General features: G+C 53.3%; 7 protein-coding genes across 7 annotated transcripts; 3 read left to right on the top strand and 4 right to left on the bottom strand.

The window, feature by feature from the left end:
* Window positions 1-652: 652 nt before the first annotated feature.
* On the top strand, window positions 653-2,016 carry NFIA_081110 (putative salicylate hydroxylase; the record flags this gene model as incomplete). Its single annotated transcript, XM_001260063.1, has 4 exons — window positions 653-718; window positions 770-827; window positions 879-1,617; window positions 1,665-2,016. 4 exons carry the CDS (start codon window positions 653-655, stop codon window positions 2,014-2,016), a joined length of 1,215 nt encoding a protein of 404 aa, XP_001260064.1.
* Window positions 2,017-2,322: 306 nt separating this feature from the next.
* On the bottom strand, window positions 2,323-3,672 carry NFIA_081100 (NADH:flavin oxidoreductase/NADH oxidase; the record flags this gene model as incomplete). The annotated part of the gene is made up of 2 exons (XM_001260062.1): window positions 2,323-3,408; window positions 3,493-3,672. The coding sequence occupies 2 exons, from the start codon at window positions 3,670-3,672 to the stop codon at window positions 2,323-2,325; spliced, it is 1,266 nt and encodes a 421-aa protein (XP_001260063.1).
* Window positions 3,673-4,651: 979 nt separating this feature from the next.
* NFIA_081090 (argininosuccinate synthase) lies at window positions 4,652-6,356 on the top strand (the record flags this gene model as incomplete). Its single annotated transcript, XM_001260061.1, has 9 exons — window positions 4,652-4,709; window positions 4,769-4,810; window positions 4,866-4,886; window positions 4,953-5,024; window positions 5,082-5,153; window positions 5,210-5,262; window positions 5,320-5,888; window positions 5,938-6,013; window positions 6,069-6,356. 9 exons carry the CDS (start codon window positions 4,652-4,654, stop codon window positions 6,354-6,356), a joined length of 1,251 nt encoding a protein of 416 aa, XP_001260062.1.
* A 155-nt stretch (window positions 6,357-6,511) lies between these two features.
* NFIA_081080 (putative lipase/esterase) lies at window positions 6,512-7,711 on the bottom strand (the record flags this gene model as incomplete). The annotated part of the gene is made up of 1 exon (XM_001260060.1): window positions 6,512-7,711. The coding sequence occupies one exon, from the start codon at window positions 7,709-7,711 to the stop codon at window positions 6,512-6,514; it is 1,200 nt and encodes a 399-aa protein (XP_001260061.1).
* Window positions 7,712-8,587: 876 nt separating this feature from the next.
* Window positions 8,588-10,331, top strand: NFIA_081070 (cytochrome P450; the record flags this gene model as incomplete). Its single annotated transcript, XM_001260059.1, has 3 exons — window positions 8,588-8,788; window positions 8,840-9,115; window positions 9,222-10,331. The coding sequence occupies 3 exons, from the start codon at window positions 8,588-8,590 to the stop codon at window positions 10,329-10,331; spliced, it is 1,587 nt and encodes a 528-aa protein (XP_001260060.1).
* A 102-nt stretch (window positions 10,332-10,433) lies between these two features.
* Window positions 10,434-11,813, bottom strand: NFIA_081060 (isoaspartyl peptidase/L-asparaginase; the record flags this gene model as incomplete). The annotated part of the gene is made up of 1 exon (XM_001260058.1): window positions 10,434-11,813. The coding sequence occupies one exon, from the start codon at window positions 11,811-11,813 to the stop codon at window positions 10,434-10,436; it is 1,380 nt and encodes a 459-aa protein (XP_001260059.1).
* A 695-nt stretch (window positions 11,814-12,508) lies between these two features.
* Window positions 12,509-13,174, bottom strand: NFIA_081050 (protein transporter TIM17; the record flags this gene model as incomplete). The annotated part of the gene is made up of 4 exons (XM_001260057.1): window positions 12,509-12,550; window positions 12,609-12,763; window positions 12,834-13,032; window positions 13,106-13,174. 4 exons carry the CDS (start codon window positions 13,172-13,174, stop codon window positions 12,509-12,511), a joined length of 465 nt encoding a protein of 154 aa, XP_001260058.1.
* Window positions 13,175-13,802: the final 628 nt, after the last annotated feature.

Below are 13,802 nucleotides of genomic sequence, written 5' to 3'. Positions count from 1 at the left end.
TGGTGCCGAGCGGGTTTGGGGGGATTTGCGCAAAGAGCCACATTTTATCGCGATGGTTCTTGATAATTTGCTAGGCCGATTGGCATGGCATGACCCTTTGTGTAAGCAGGTTGCATGTGTAACTTGATGGTCAATGATAATAGTGATGTGATGATTGGAAACGGCAATGTTCGCGTGGAAATACCCCGAGCTCAGCCCCGCATACCTTGGGCGTGGTTGACGTTTTCAAGTCTCTTTCTATTATTGTAGGAGCTGGAGAGACGAGGATCGGAGGTAATAATAACGTTTCGTTTATTAGGAAATGATAAGTTCCTTTTGTGCTTGCCGGGCTGTGGGGAAGTCCAGTGTCCCTTCGAGACTGAAATAATTGCCGTCTCTCCCCGTCGAGAGTAGATATATTCTTTCGTTCATCCACGCTGCTGCTTCGTCGTTTTTCATAATATAGGTATTCGGTGGCGAAGTGTATTGTTGGCTTCCGCTGTACTGTCCCATAACCATGATTGTACCACGGGCGAAGACACCTCTCGAGGTGGTTATTGTTGGGTAGGTTTATGCTGCAATGGATTCTATATTCAAGCTGACTGTTCCAGTGCTGGTATGCTACGTGATATGGATGTCCTACCGTAGGCTAACTGGTATAGGCATTGGGGGTATGGCTGCTGCATTGGCATTGGGCCAACGAGGACATCATGTCATTGTCCTCGAATCAGCCCCAAAGGTATGCATCAAGAGCTTGAGACATGGACAGAAGTTTGACTGACCTTGATAGCTCATGGAAGTCGGAGCCGGTATCCAAGGCTCCCCGAACATGTTGACGCTGTTTGACAGTGCGTGGAATGATGAATCCCTTGGCCTTTTGAAAGCAGCTAATGATCCAGGATGGGGAGTCTCTCCGTTAATACACGCCAAGGACGTCGCATTGGAATACATCCACGTCCGACGATGGCAGGACGGCAGTCTTCTAGGAAAAATGGCCGTGAACAAGACCTATGGCCAACAAGTAGTTGTCCACCGTGCAGACCTTCACAATGCGCTGATCGAAAAGGCCATGGCGCTGGAGAACGTCCAAGTACGAGTCAACTCGACCGTCACTCGGGTCCAGTTCGACCCTCCAGCCGTGACCCTCGCCGACGGCACCATGGTGCAAGCCGACGTAGTCCTCGCAGCAGACGGGATCAAATCGAGCATTCGGGACCAGTTGCTAGGCAAGGACGCCACTAAGGCCATTCCCACCGGAGACGCAGCGTACAGAATCATGCTCCCCCGAAGCGCAATGGAGAACGATCCCGAGCTGAAGCAGCTCATCGACGAGCCCCAGGCAACGCGGTGGATCGGACCCTACCGCCATATCATCGCCTACCCGGTCCGCAACCACCAGTTATACAACATCGTCCTACTCCACCCGGACCGCACCGACGTCGAAGAGTCGTGGACAACCAGGGGCTCGAAGCAGATGATGGTCGACGACTATCGCGGCTGGGACAGACGAGTAACGAAGCTCATCGACCTGGTCAAGGACCACGAAGTCCTGGAGTGGAAGCTCTGCCAGCACCCGCCCCTAAAGACGTGGATCAAGGGCCGCGTGGCTTTGCTCGGCGATGCCTGCCATCCAATGCTGTAAGCTATCGCTTCCATCACGACGGTATCTCTCTAACGAATTGCAGTCCATACGTCGGCCAAGGTGCCGCCCAGGCAGTCGAAGACGCCGCTGCCCTCGGCGTCCTCCTATCCACCATCTCTTCTCGGAGTGAAATCCCCCTTGCCCTAGCGTCCTACCAAAAGTCGCGCAAACACCGCGCAGAGACAGTACAGCAGTCCGGGACCGTCAACCGCGCGACGCTGCATCTCCCCGACGGGCCGGAACAGCAGGCCCGGGACGACCAGTTCCGCGCTTCGATGAATGGGGCGTCAAACCCCGATAAATGGGCTGATCTGGAGACGCAGAAGTTCCTCTGGGGCTGGGATGCGGAGAAGGTGGCTCTGGAGACCTGGGAAGGTGAATTACCTTTTAAATGAGCTGGTTATGTGAGCGAGAGAGAGCTAACGATGATTGCTTTGTGTTTGGCAGAGCTTCGCGGGAACCGTCTGGCAGCAACGCGACATCATTTGTGATTCTTTCCTAGGGGCCTTTTCATGAGTGCGTTAAGCAGGTTCGGTCATGCTTGTTTTTTCTTTTGCGGAATCATTTTCACGGTAGACTTGGTGTACATATATTTCTTTAGTTTGGGTTCTAGCTTACTGACAACCCACGGATTCTACACAATTCATGGCACATTCTTTATGAACAGATAGATAAATCTCTAGCTAGTTACTTGAAAGGAGTTATATCTTCTCGAGTTTCTTCCTGAGGTAAGGACCAGCACCACGCCGCGAGAAACCCCATCGGATCTGATTAGCCATCGAAATCTCCACATTCAGCTCGTCGGCCCAGGCCCACACCAATCCCGGGTTCTTCTGGAAGCCTCGTCCAACCAGCACAAGGTCCAGCCCGTCCTTCTCCAACAGGGAATTAGCCATATGCGCGCTGTCAATCATACCCACTGATGCCACTGCGAGTTTGTCCCCGACGGCGTTCTTGACAGCAATGGCAAAGGGTGCCTGGAAGCCTGGCTTCGCGTGGATATGCTGCTCCGAATGAGTGCCGCCGCTGCTCACGTCAAGCACGTCAACGTATCCAGTTTCTGCCAGTATCTTTGCAAATCGGACGGTGTCCACACCTCGCCAGCTGGGCTTGTGCGGTTGCACCTCCTCGAGCCAATCGGTGGCGGAGACCCGCAGGAAGACAGGCATATCCTTGGGCACATTTTCGCGGGTGAGTTTGGCGATCTCCAGACTGAGCCGGATGCGATTCTCAAAACTGCCTCCGTATTCGTCTGTTCTCGTGTTGACCGCAGGGGAGAGGAACGACATCAGAAGATAGCCATGCGCATTGTGGATCTCGATAAAGTCCGCCCCGGCCTTGACAGCCCGTTTAACAGCGGCCACCCAGGCGGTCTTCAGATCCTCGATATCCTGCTTGGTCATCTCCTTCGGCACAGGGTTCTTATCGGTGAAGGGCACATTTGTGGGGCCTTTGACGCGGCCTGGCCAGCCGCCCATCTTCTCGGAGGCGGTATCGTTGGCCGAGAGCCATGGCGCGACGGTGCTGGCCTTGCGACCTGCGTGTGCGATCTGCACGCCGATAAGCTGGTTCTGACTGTGGACAAATTCGATCACGCGGCTCAATGGCTCAATCTGGGAGTCTTTCCATAGTCCCAGGTCCTGGGGGGTGATCCTGCCTTCCGGTTCGACTGCTGTTGCCTCGACCATCAAGAATCCTGGCCCTCGCTGGGCAATCCCTCCAAGATGTGCCATATGCCAGGGAGTCATGTGTCCATCGTCGGCTGAGTATTGGCATAGCGGCGATAGCTACTCATTATCAGTCATGTAAGCGGCTTTTCCATTGTAAGGGCTCGCATAGACGGCTGGGAGGATTGCCTGGACTGTACTCACACCAATGCGATTATGAAAGGTCAGACCCCGCACCGAAAGGGGCTGAAAGAGCTTGGGTGGTGCCGATCCATCAGACTGAGGATTAGCAGCTGTGCCTGCAGGCGGCTCTTGCGCCGGAGTAAAGTAAGAGATACCCGGGGCGGGTTTGTTCTCGATGTCAGGCACAGCAGGTCGCGACATGGTGTCTATGGATGTTTTATACGTAATTGCAGTATCAACACAGCTTGACGGAGAATGAAGAACAAGAGAGGATGCAAGGTTCAGAAAATACGAGACTAAACACAGTGCAACTGAAGGTGATTAGAAATCGCCTTGCGCTATTGCGGACCGATGATGTAACGCTGTTCCCGGTGTTCGTGCCGAGGCCTTGCAGTCGCAGTAAAAACGGGCTATATCTCTGAGTGAGGGAAAGCGACAAAGCTTCGAAGAGCTTCCGTGAGATGATCAAAGAGTTGCATCTTCTTGACTGATACTTCTGCTTCAACTTCCCTCCTCCATTGGTCCATCGCGGCGATGTCCCTACATAGTACCTGGATGGTTCGGCACTTGTTTCCTTCCATATGGTATCGAGACTAGAGCATCAGCGGCATCCTTGGTCAGTAATGACTGGAGTAAGTCCAAACTGCTTCTATAATCATCGACGTTCATATTTCTAACATTCATGTTGCCGTGACAGGTCATTTTATGCAGGCGCATCCCACCCTGTCACGGAGGATGGTGGTTTCGTATCATCAGTTCGCTCAGGCTTAGACCACATGATTGTCTACTCTCGACTGAATGTTCGTCAACCCATGGCATCAACACACTCCATGTCATTTTGAGATCTCTCGTAAACGATCTTCTCGACGATACTCTTGACTCTTCCAACGTCTTTGAAGACTGGATCTCTACAGTTTTATCTGGCAATGATCGACGCCCCGCTCTTATCTTATCGGGCAGCGATTTCGGCGATGCCAAGCACCCTAGTCCCAGACAGGCAATGCCCCAGACCGCCAGGTACAGAGGGACGTCTCCCGCCAAAACTTTTTTTCCAGCACTGGAGGGAATGACTCAATCCACTGTTTAAATACCCCCCCACAAGCTCCATTCCCTCTCCAATTGTTCCTTCTCCTGCTCCTGATTTTCCTCCCCATCAATTGCTACATCACACATACCAACCATGTCGAAAGGAAAGGTCTGCGTCGCCTTCAGCGGTGGTCTCGACACCAGTGTCATCTGTAATTGCCCCACACTTTCACCAGGAGTGTTTTGGGCCCGTGCTGACCGCTGATTCCAGTGAAATGGCTCATTGACGAGGGCTACGAGGTTGTTGCTTTCAGTAAGCGGATTCGGACTTTGGACAATGTGGAGAGCATGACTGACTTTTCCCATAGCTGCCGATGTTGGCCAGGAAGGTAATTCATCAATGCGAGATTCGAATTGGTATGATCTTGTGAGGTTCTGACTCATCGCTCGTCTAGAGGACTTTGACGCTATCCGGGAGAAGGCTCTGAAGCTCGGTGCCGTCAAGTGCGAGATTGCCGACCTCCGCCGTATGTATATTCGAGAGATTTGCCTGGGTGTTTACAATGGAATCTAATGGTAATTAGGGGAGTTCATTGAGCAGCTCTGCTTCCCCGCCATTGCCTGCAACGCTATCTACGAGAACGTCTACCTTCTGGGTATGTGATCAGTCCCCCACCAAAAAAAAAGGTGTCGATGTTAATCTTCTCTGAAGGAACTTCTCTGGCCCGTCCCGTCATTGCTCGTGCTCAAATCGAGGTCGCCAAGGTCGGTTCTCTCTCCTGATTTACTATAGTAGAATCACACATTGACAAGTATCGACAGAGGGAAGGATGCTTCGCTGTTTCCCACGGTTGCACCGGCAAGGGTAACGACCAGGTCCGTTTCGAGCTTGCCTTCTACGCCCTTCAGCCCGATATCAAGGTCATTGCCCCCTGGCGTGACCCTGCTTTCTACAACCGCTTCGCCGGTCGCAACGACTTGCTCTCCTACGCCGCCGAGAAGGGCATTCCCGTGACCTCCACCAAGTCCAAGCCCTGGTCTATGGACGAGAACCTGGCCCACTGCTCCTACGAGGCCGGTATCCTCGAGGACCCCGACGTCACTCCCCCCGCCGACATGTGGAAGCTCACCCAAGACCCTCTCACCGCCCCTGACCAGCCCGAGGATTTCACCGTCCACTTCGAGAAGGGCATTCCCGTCAAGCTGGAATACACTGAGGGTGGCCAGAAGAAGGTCGCTACCGACGCTGTCGACCTTTTCCTGACCGCCAACGCTATTGCTCGCCGCAACGGTGTTGGTCGTATCGACATTGTTGAGAACCGTTTCATCGGTATCAAGTCTCGTGGTTGCTACGAGACCCCTGGTCTCACCTGCCTGCGCGCTGCTCACATGTGAGTTTCCTCGATCTGTCTTTTCTGGCTGTCTCTAATCCGACCACAGTGATCTGGAAGGTCTGGTTCTAGACCGTGAGGTCCGTGCTCTGCGGGACCAGTTCGTCACCTTCAACTACTCCAAGGTTTGTTTTTGCCAGGCCGAGTTACTTGTAGGGTGGACTACTAACAGCACCTCAGCTCCTCTACAACGGTCTCTACTTCTCCCCCGAGCGTGAGTTCCTCGAGGCTTCCATCACTGCTTCCCAGAAGACCGTCAACGGACAGGTCCGTTGCCGCGCCTACAAGGGCAGCGTCTCCATTCTCGGCCGTTCCTCCGAGACCGAGAAGCTGTACGACATGTCCGAGTCCAGCATGGACGAGATCGGTGACTTTGCTCCCACCGAGACCACTGGCTTCATTGGCGTGTCCGCTATCCGTCTGAAGAAGTACGGCCAGATGAAGCAGGCCAACGGCGAGAAGATGTAAAGCATGTGTTTGAGCATAATTTAGGATGGGCTGCTTGCGGCCTTGGGTCTTTTCGGGTATCTTGTTTTATATTATACATCTATTTAGCACTTGACGTGTAACGGAATACAAAAGAATGAATGATCATCCTGAACCATCAACCGGCATGCCGTGTGTCATAATCTGTCATAACTGATGATAGTGTCGTTCCATACCGCGCAAACTCCTTTCGAATTCGGTGGCAGCAGTAATCCCGGGTCATTTAGCTTCCCCAGATTCTGTAGCCAGTTGAGAGCAACCTTTAGCATGACACCATCCCAATTACCCACGGCTATGTCACGAATAGCCTGCGCATGTGTCTCTTCAGCACACAGAACAAGCTCAGTGCCAGCAGCCTGACTCGACGAACCGAGCAACTCCCCAAACTGCCGGATATCATCCACATAAACCTCGTCCGTACCCGCGAGGAGCAAAACCTTCTTAGCAGGAACAGACCCCCAAAACTCCTTCGTCCCAGTCAGCGGCGTCGCCCACACCTCCTCCTTCGCAGGCTCCCAGTGCGAATTGAACACCTCCATCAGCGCCTTACTAACAATATCCTTAGAAGCATTATACGTATAGCTCTCAGCATCGCACGTATTCGCACAGCGCGGACTGATACAGAGCACCGCGCGGAGCTTCTGCTCCTGCTGCTGCTGCAGATCCCCCTCTAAAACAGGCCGAACCAGCGGATGCGGGTCCCGCAGATGCGCCAGCACGCCCAGCGCAAGGTTCCCGCCCGCCGAGTCGCCCGCTATCGTTACCTCCGCGGCATCATGGTCCTGCAGCAAGTACCGCAGCGCGGCGGCCGCCTGCGCCAGTTGGCCCGGGTACTTGAGTTCCGGCGCGAGGGTGTACTCGAGCAGGACGCATTTCGCGGTTAGTCTTTGTGCGGCTGCGCGCGCGAACTTGAAGTGGCCGGTGGATAGGGGGGTGATGTACCCCCCGCCGTGGAAATAAAGCAGCACATTGCCGCTGGGGCTGCGCGCGGTGGGGTCACAGTCGATGAAGTGCAGGGTTGCGCGGGGGAAGGCGCTGCCTGCGTCTAGTTCGATGGTCTCATGGCGGAGACTGTAGGCTTTACAGAGTGAGGCGATGGTGCTTCCTGATGGGCGTTGGAGAGCGCGTGCTTGAGGGAGCGGGAGCGAGTCAGCTACGCGGGCGGTGTTTCTCATCCAGATTGTGCTGAATGAAGCGGAGTCGCGGTTGAAGAGGAGATCCCGGGTGATCCTGAAGATGAGACGGGGCAGGGAGATGAGAACCCTTGTGAGTAGTTGGAGTCTTTGGAGCAGGGTGAGCTGCGGCGCGAGATGGCTTTTCGCTCCGAGGGCCGTCATTTGTGTAACGGCGTAGGTGTATTACTCGAGCGATGATTATCAGTGCTTATTGCACATTTATGAGCTAGCAGTAGAAGAGACCCATCTCTGCCGTTTTGAGAAGATGGATGGTGAAGTTGATGGACGGACTTTTTTAAGATAGAATCACGTGCCTGCGTCAACATCGTGCGAATGAATCGCGCTGGTTTTATGCTTCTTCATAACTCATCCATCAAGGTGCAATAACAATATGACAATCTGGATTGCCAAGGTGTCAAGCTCACAAGCGAGGTGATCTAGTGAAAGCCTACGGAGTACTCCAATCGAATTTGCTGCCTAAATGATGACAGTCATTCGTCGCATTCCGTGTCCATTAAGCCAGGTTGGCCCACCCCGATGACGATGATCACGTCGGATAGATCGATTCATCCGACTATGCTCCTACTGTTGCCCTCCCCACTCCGTCATTACAACATTGCAAAAGAGTCAGAATCAAACTAAGTCAATAGGCTGCTTGATATCTGTGTCTAAAAGCCAGGGATGACATGCAGTTTATCGGACCCACCCTCGACGATCTGCTATTTCAAACTTCTGAAGCCTCCAGTTGAGAGCTACTCATTCTCAGTCTTGCGAATAGCGACCAAGAGTCTTAGTCTTTCCATTAGCTGAGATTTTGGCATCTCCAACACAAGGGCATAAGCTTCCCGGGTGAGCTTTACATGGTAGAGACCTAGCCACCTCTTAAGACATCCTGAATTAATCCCAAATCAGGCAGCAGTATACTTATATCGATATTCGATACTCACAAACAGCCCAGGCTGGCATGTCTTCATTTGAGCAATTGAGTTCAACTCTTTCAGCCAGGTTCTCATAAGGTCTCTCCGTCGCCTATTCAAGATGACGATCAAGATCCCATGGCCGGTAGTTTACCTTGCCATTGCAGCCTCCGTCTACATGAGACCTCAATATACGATCCTTGACTCACCAACGGCGACATTCGTCGTGCTGTCTCTGGCTGTTACTTCGTTCAGGATCATCTATGCCCTCGTCCTGTACCCTAAATTTTTCACACCTATAAAACACATTCCCACACCTCCGGTAAGAATCTTTATTGCACGGACTGAGCAGGTTCTAAACCTATAATAACAGAAATGGTCATGGCTCACTGGAAATACGAGCTCATATCTCATCGAATCGCCTTTCGAAGAGATGATCGAATGGGCTTACAAAGTGCCCAACAACGGATTAATTCGTTACTATATTGTTGGCAATCTCGAACGTGTATTGCTAACGAACCCTAAAGCCCTAAGTGAGCTCCTTGTCACCCAGGTATACGGGTTTCCTAAGCCTCAGATGGTAAGGCAAAGCCTTGCCCGCGTCACAGGGAAGCATGGCGTGCTACTCGTCGAGGGAGACGAGCATAAGGTGAGCGGTCTTTGCTGGTCTGAACGTGAATCCCGACTCATGGAGCTGCATCATGCAGAAGCAACGAAAGAATCTTATGCCGGCTTTCTCATACCGCCACATAAAGAACCTCTACCCCACTTTCTGGTCCAAGAGCATCGAAATGGTCAAGCTGATCGAAAAAGACCTTCATAACCGAGCAGACGCCAAAGACAATATTGTTCGCGTGAGCGAATGGGCCAGCAGAGCAACGCTAGACATCATCGGTGTTGCAGGAATGGACCATGACTTTGGTTCTCTCCACGATTCTAACAACGAACTGACCAAGCACTACCGGCGGCTCCTCGCAGAGCCGCCGCTCGCAATGCGTATCATTTTTGTCTTTGGCGTCCTATTCGGGAGCGTCGGAGTCGTGCAAAGCCTCCCACTGAAGCGAAACCGCGAGATTCGCGAAAGCTCTCTCTACATCCGCGACGTGGCCCGCCAAATGATCCGCAAAAAGGAAGCAAAGATGAAGAGCCAAGCATCCGCCGAAACCGGGACGGACATCATCTCCGTGGCCCTGGAAAGCGGCGCCTTCACCGAAGAAGAACTCGTAGATCAAATGATGACCTTCCTCGCCGCCGGCCACGAAACCACCTCCACAGCGCTCCAGTGGTCAGTGTACGCCCTGTGCAAGCATCCGGACGTGCAGACGCGCCTCCGCGAGGAAGTACGTGCCCACCTTCCCCCCATCTCACCGGAGCACCCCGAGCCCCTCTCCGCAGCCACGCTCGACTCCCTCCCTTACCTCAACGCCTTCTGCAACGAGGTCTTCCGCTTCCACCCTTCTGTTCCAGGCACCGTGCGCGACGCAGCCAAAGACACTACACTTCTCGGATACCCTATCCCCAAGGGCACGAGGATACTCGTCTCTCCGGAAGTCATCAACCACAGCAAGGCATTGTGGGGTCCTGACGCGGACCAGTTTAATGTTGAGCGGTGGTTGGGTCCCGGGCGAGCGAATACCGGCGGTGCCAGTAGTAATTACTCGTTTTTGACCTTTTTGCATGGCCCGCGGAGTTGTATCGGCCAGGGGTTTGCAAAGGCTGAGTTGGCCTGTCTTGTTGCGGCTATTGTGGGACGGTTCCAGATGGAGTTGAAGGACCCGGATGCGAAGCTTGAAGTGAGACTGTCGGCCACGGTTGCTCCAAAGGATGGTGTGCTGGCTAGGTTTACCCCGTTGGAGGGGTGGTAAGGCGCATACTGTGCTGATTACATGTCTCGTCGCTTGCACAGATCGCAGCTGCAGGTACTTTCAGCTAGATAAGTCTAGGGATGGCGAGCATTATATCAACAGCTACTGGTATTCCTCCCTGAAAACCATTACCCTCTCAACATCCTTCCCAGTAGCATCTTCCTCCACCCATGCTCGCCACATCCCTCCGCAGTTGAAATCAAACACCACCTTCCCCCGACTCAGGCTCTTCTGCTGCTCTGCGTGCAGACCGGCACCAGTAGCATCCAAAACAGTCTCGGCCTCGATCCCAATGATTCCCGCCTCACCTTCCCCAGTCTTGCCCCATCGGCGGCCCGCGGAACGCTGAAGTTCTCCATCAGGGCCGGCAACCGCACTAACGGCGTCCGCGAGAGAACGAGGAACCGATGCCTGGGAGTATCGAAGCATAGCACAAGCGGTGCGAGCCGCCGCAACGCGCAGGAAGGAGTCCCCGTTTCCGGTCCCTGACAGCGCAACGGCTCGTCGTTTGACACGCCGCGGCAAACCTTCCTGCTCAAGGAGTGCCTGTTTCTCGGAGCTGTGCTCTAGACTGCGTAAGCGCGTATCCGGCCACAGCAACCTGTTCACCACCGGCGGGATGCACTCGGCTACCATCCGCTTAATGGCTGCAGTTCCCGAAGAAGCATCCTCCGCATCGCGCGGGTCCGACATTGAGGACCGGTATACCATACCCATACCCTCGGCCTCGGGCAACACCTCCTCCCACGCCTCAGCCCAAAACCCCGCCCCGAGCGTCGGTGTATCCCCAATCCGCCCCGGAAGCTTATTCGTCAGCCCGCCCGTACTCGTCGCAACAACCAGATTCCCCCACCGATCGAGACACACACACCCGACCGTCCCCTGGCTCATGGAGACGGGCTCCGCCTCCCCATTCAGCCCGCGCCGATGTTCCTCCCACCGCCTCTTGGTCCAGAACCACCTGTCCGGTTTGAACTCCAGCCCCCACGCACGAGCGAGTTCCTCCACGTACGGCGCCATGAGCTGCGAGTGCACGTTCCCGCCGTCGCCGTTCGGGTTGCCGTTGGCGTCGTGGCCTGTTCGGAGGAGACATTCCCTGGCGAGCTGGATCGGGTGCCGGACGTTTCTTAGCCCCATCACGCCCACGCCTCGTTTGATGGAGCCGGCTATCTCGTCGGTGGTCTTGTTGACGGTTGTGACCATCACGGAGGCTTCCATTTCGATTGTCCCTGCCGAGGTGAACACGCTGCCGCGTCCGCAGTTGAAGAGCTCGTCGTCTTCCAGCAATGAGACGGCGTGGACGGCTGCGTCTAGGGCGCTGGCGCCGCTGTTCAGGAGGTCTTTCGTTGAGCGGAGGTAGGAGAGGAGGGACGCATGGTATTGAGCGTAGAGGTCCGGAGGAAGTCTCGAACGTTGGATATTGCCTGCGCCGCCGTGGATAATGAGGGCAGGCTTGAAGCTCGCTGGGATGGAGTCGGACATTGTTTCTTGTTTTGCTGGACGAACGCTCATGAGAGGGGTTGATTGAACCTGGCTGCTTGACGAATCTAGGTAGCTTCAGGTAGTAAACACCACGATGCAAAGATGCTGAAATAGTCAATTAGACAAATAAGAAACTTCACCAACCAGATTGAGTTTGATTGAGAGAATCTGCAATCGGGATGATGAGGTTGTTGTGTCATGCGCTGATCGGCGGCCGAACACCGTAGCCTGCCTTACCCCTCTGCAAAGTAAGATTCCCTCCGCCATCTCCAAACCTGAGGGATTCTGGCCACGCCAGCCGCAAAAGAGAAGATAGGACAATCAATGTGTGCTGAGAAGTCAGATTAGACCTGTTTATCTGCATGTTAATGTACAAGAAGTGGATGTGCCCAACAAATCCCAGGGACCTGTGCAGAGAGCTCTTCTTTTCGCCTCCGAGCTAAGCAATAGAAAACACAAGGATTGCAGAAGCGTACAACCCATCATCGCCGGCAAATCCAGTGCTCAGAGACAGTCAAAAGTTGGACTAGAAGCACAATATGAAAGCAAAAAACCTCTATGCCATGCCTCGTTGAAGATGAAATGACCAGACCCAACACCTGAGAAGAGAGATACGTAATAATATAGGACATAGATGGGAATTCGGCTCACAGCGGAGGAAGAATTGTAGCTGCGATGGTAAGACATTAGGTGATTTATGCGATAGCCTTTTCGCCAGACGGAGGAGGGGGAGGGAGCTATTAATCGTCGAAGTCAGCCACAATCGTAACAAAAAGCAAATGAGAGACTCCATACCTCTAGTTTTGTGTTGTCCGCCATCATCCTCTGGAACCCAATACCAACACCCTCAATGACGGCCAGGAAAACAGCGCACATGATGGCAGAGTTCCTGGCAGCCTTGACACCACCACGAACAGCCAGAGCGCCACCAGTGAAGAAACCAGCAATGACTGCAGAGAAGAAGTTGGTTAGAACACGTCATTCCAAGTGTCGTCATGTACAATGAGGAAGTTAACGTACTAGCATTGTAAGGATCCTCCTTCTTCCGGATACCCTTAATCGCGCAATCGAACGTCGAGAACAGACCACCCCAGACACCAAAGTTACCACCGAGGACGGGCGCTCGAGCCTTGATGGCTGTGATGGCACCTATCCGTCGCTCGCCGTAGGGGCTGTTTCTGAAACCCTTCACACCGTGCCAAACCGCACCACCGATAGCCTAAGTCAACGAATCGAATTAGTTTTCACGTCTTCGCGATGGAGTAATTGAGTTAACAGCAGTGTGGACGTACACCCATGCAGAAAGCACCACCGAAATCGCTCAGGGCGACCCAGGGACAGGGATCTCTCGAGTGATCCATTGTGAAATAGAAAGTAAGGAAATAGAAGACAGTAAAAGGAAAAGGTTAAAAATCGAGAGTGTCAAGTAGCCAGACGTCTCAATAGATCACTTTTAACGGAGTAATCTCGATGGTCCGGTGAAGCGTCAAAAGCCGCCGTCGACTGTTCGGAGGGAGTCGTGGTGGGGGACGATTGATAGACTGTATATGTCGACAGCAATATAAAACAGTTCAATATTGCTTCAAGATAGTGGAAACAGCAGTTGAAGAGCTGCTTATATGGCCGGGGACGAAAAGTGGACAATGGAGAAGGTTTGCGGAGCGCAACAGGTTCTTTAGGCTTTTTTTCGCAGGAAAACGTGACTTTTCGGACTGGGAGGACGGTCACGTGCAGATAACCCGGGGCAGCCCGACTGCTGCAAAAGGAAAATTGCTAACTGGCTTTGCCACTCCGTCTTATTTTCTACGTGCTTTTTGCGTCAAGGTTTTCACACCTGCGGCAAATGATGAACTCAGTTTGTTTAATCATGCAGGGGTGTTGCTAGCAGAGAAAGTTTTCATCACAGCAAGATCCCTTAATTTGGCATCTCCGATTATCCGAATTCTCATAGAAAGGTATCTACCAGCAATTGGGGTATAAGATCAACAA

The sequence above is a fragment of the Aspergillus fischeri genome, genomic scaffold, assembly GCF_000149645.3.
Source record: "Aspergillus fischeri NRRL 181 1099437636264 genomic scaffold, whole genome shotgun sequence".
Classification (NCBI taxonomy): Eukaryota; Fungi; Ascomycota; class Eurotiomycetes; order Eurotiales; family Aspergillaceae; genus Aspergillus; species Aspergillus fischeri.
This window is presented reverse-complemented; position numbering and strand designations above follow the sequence as displayed.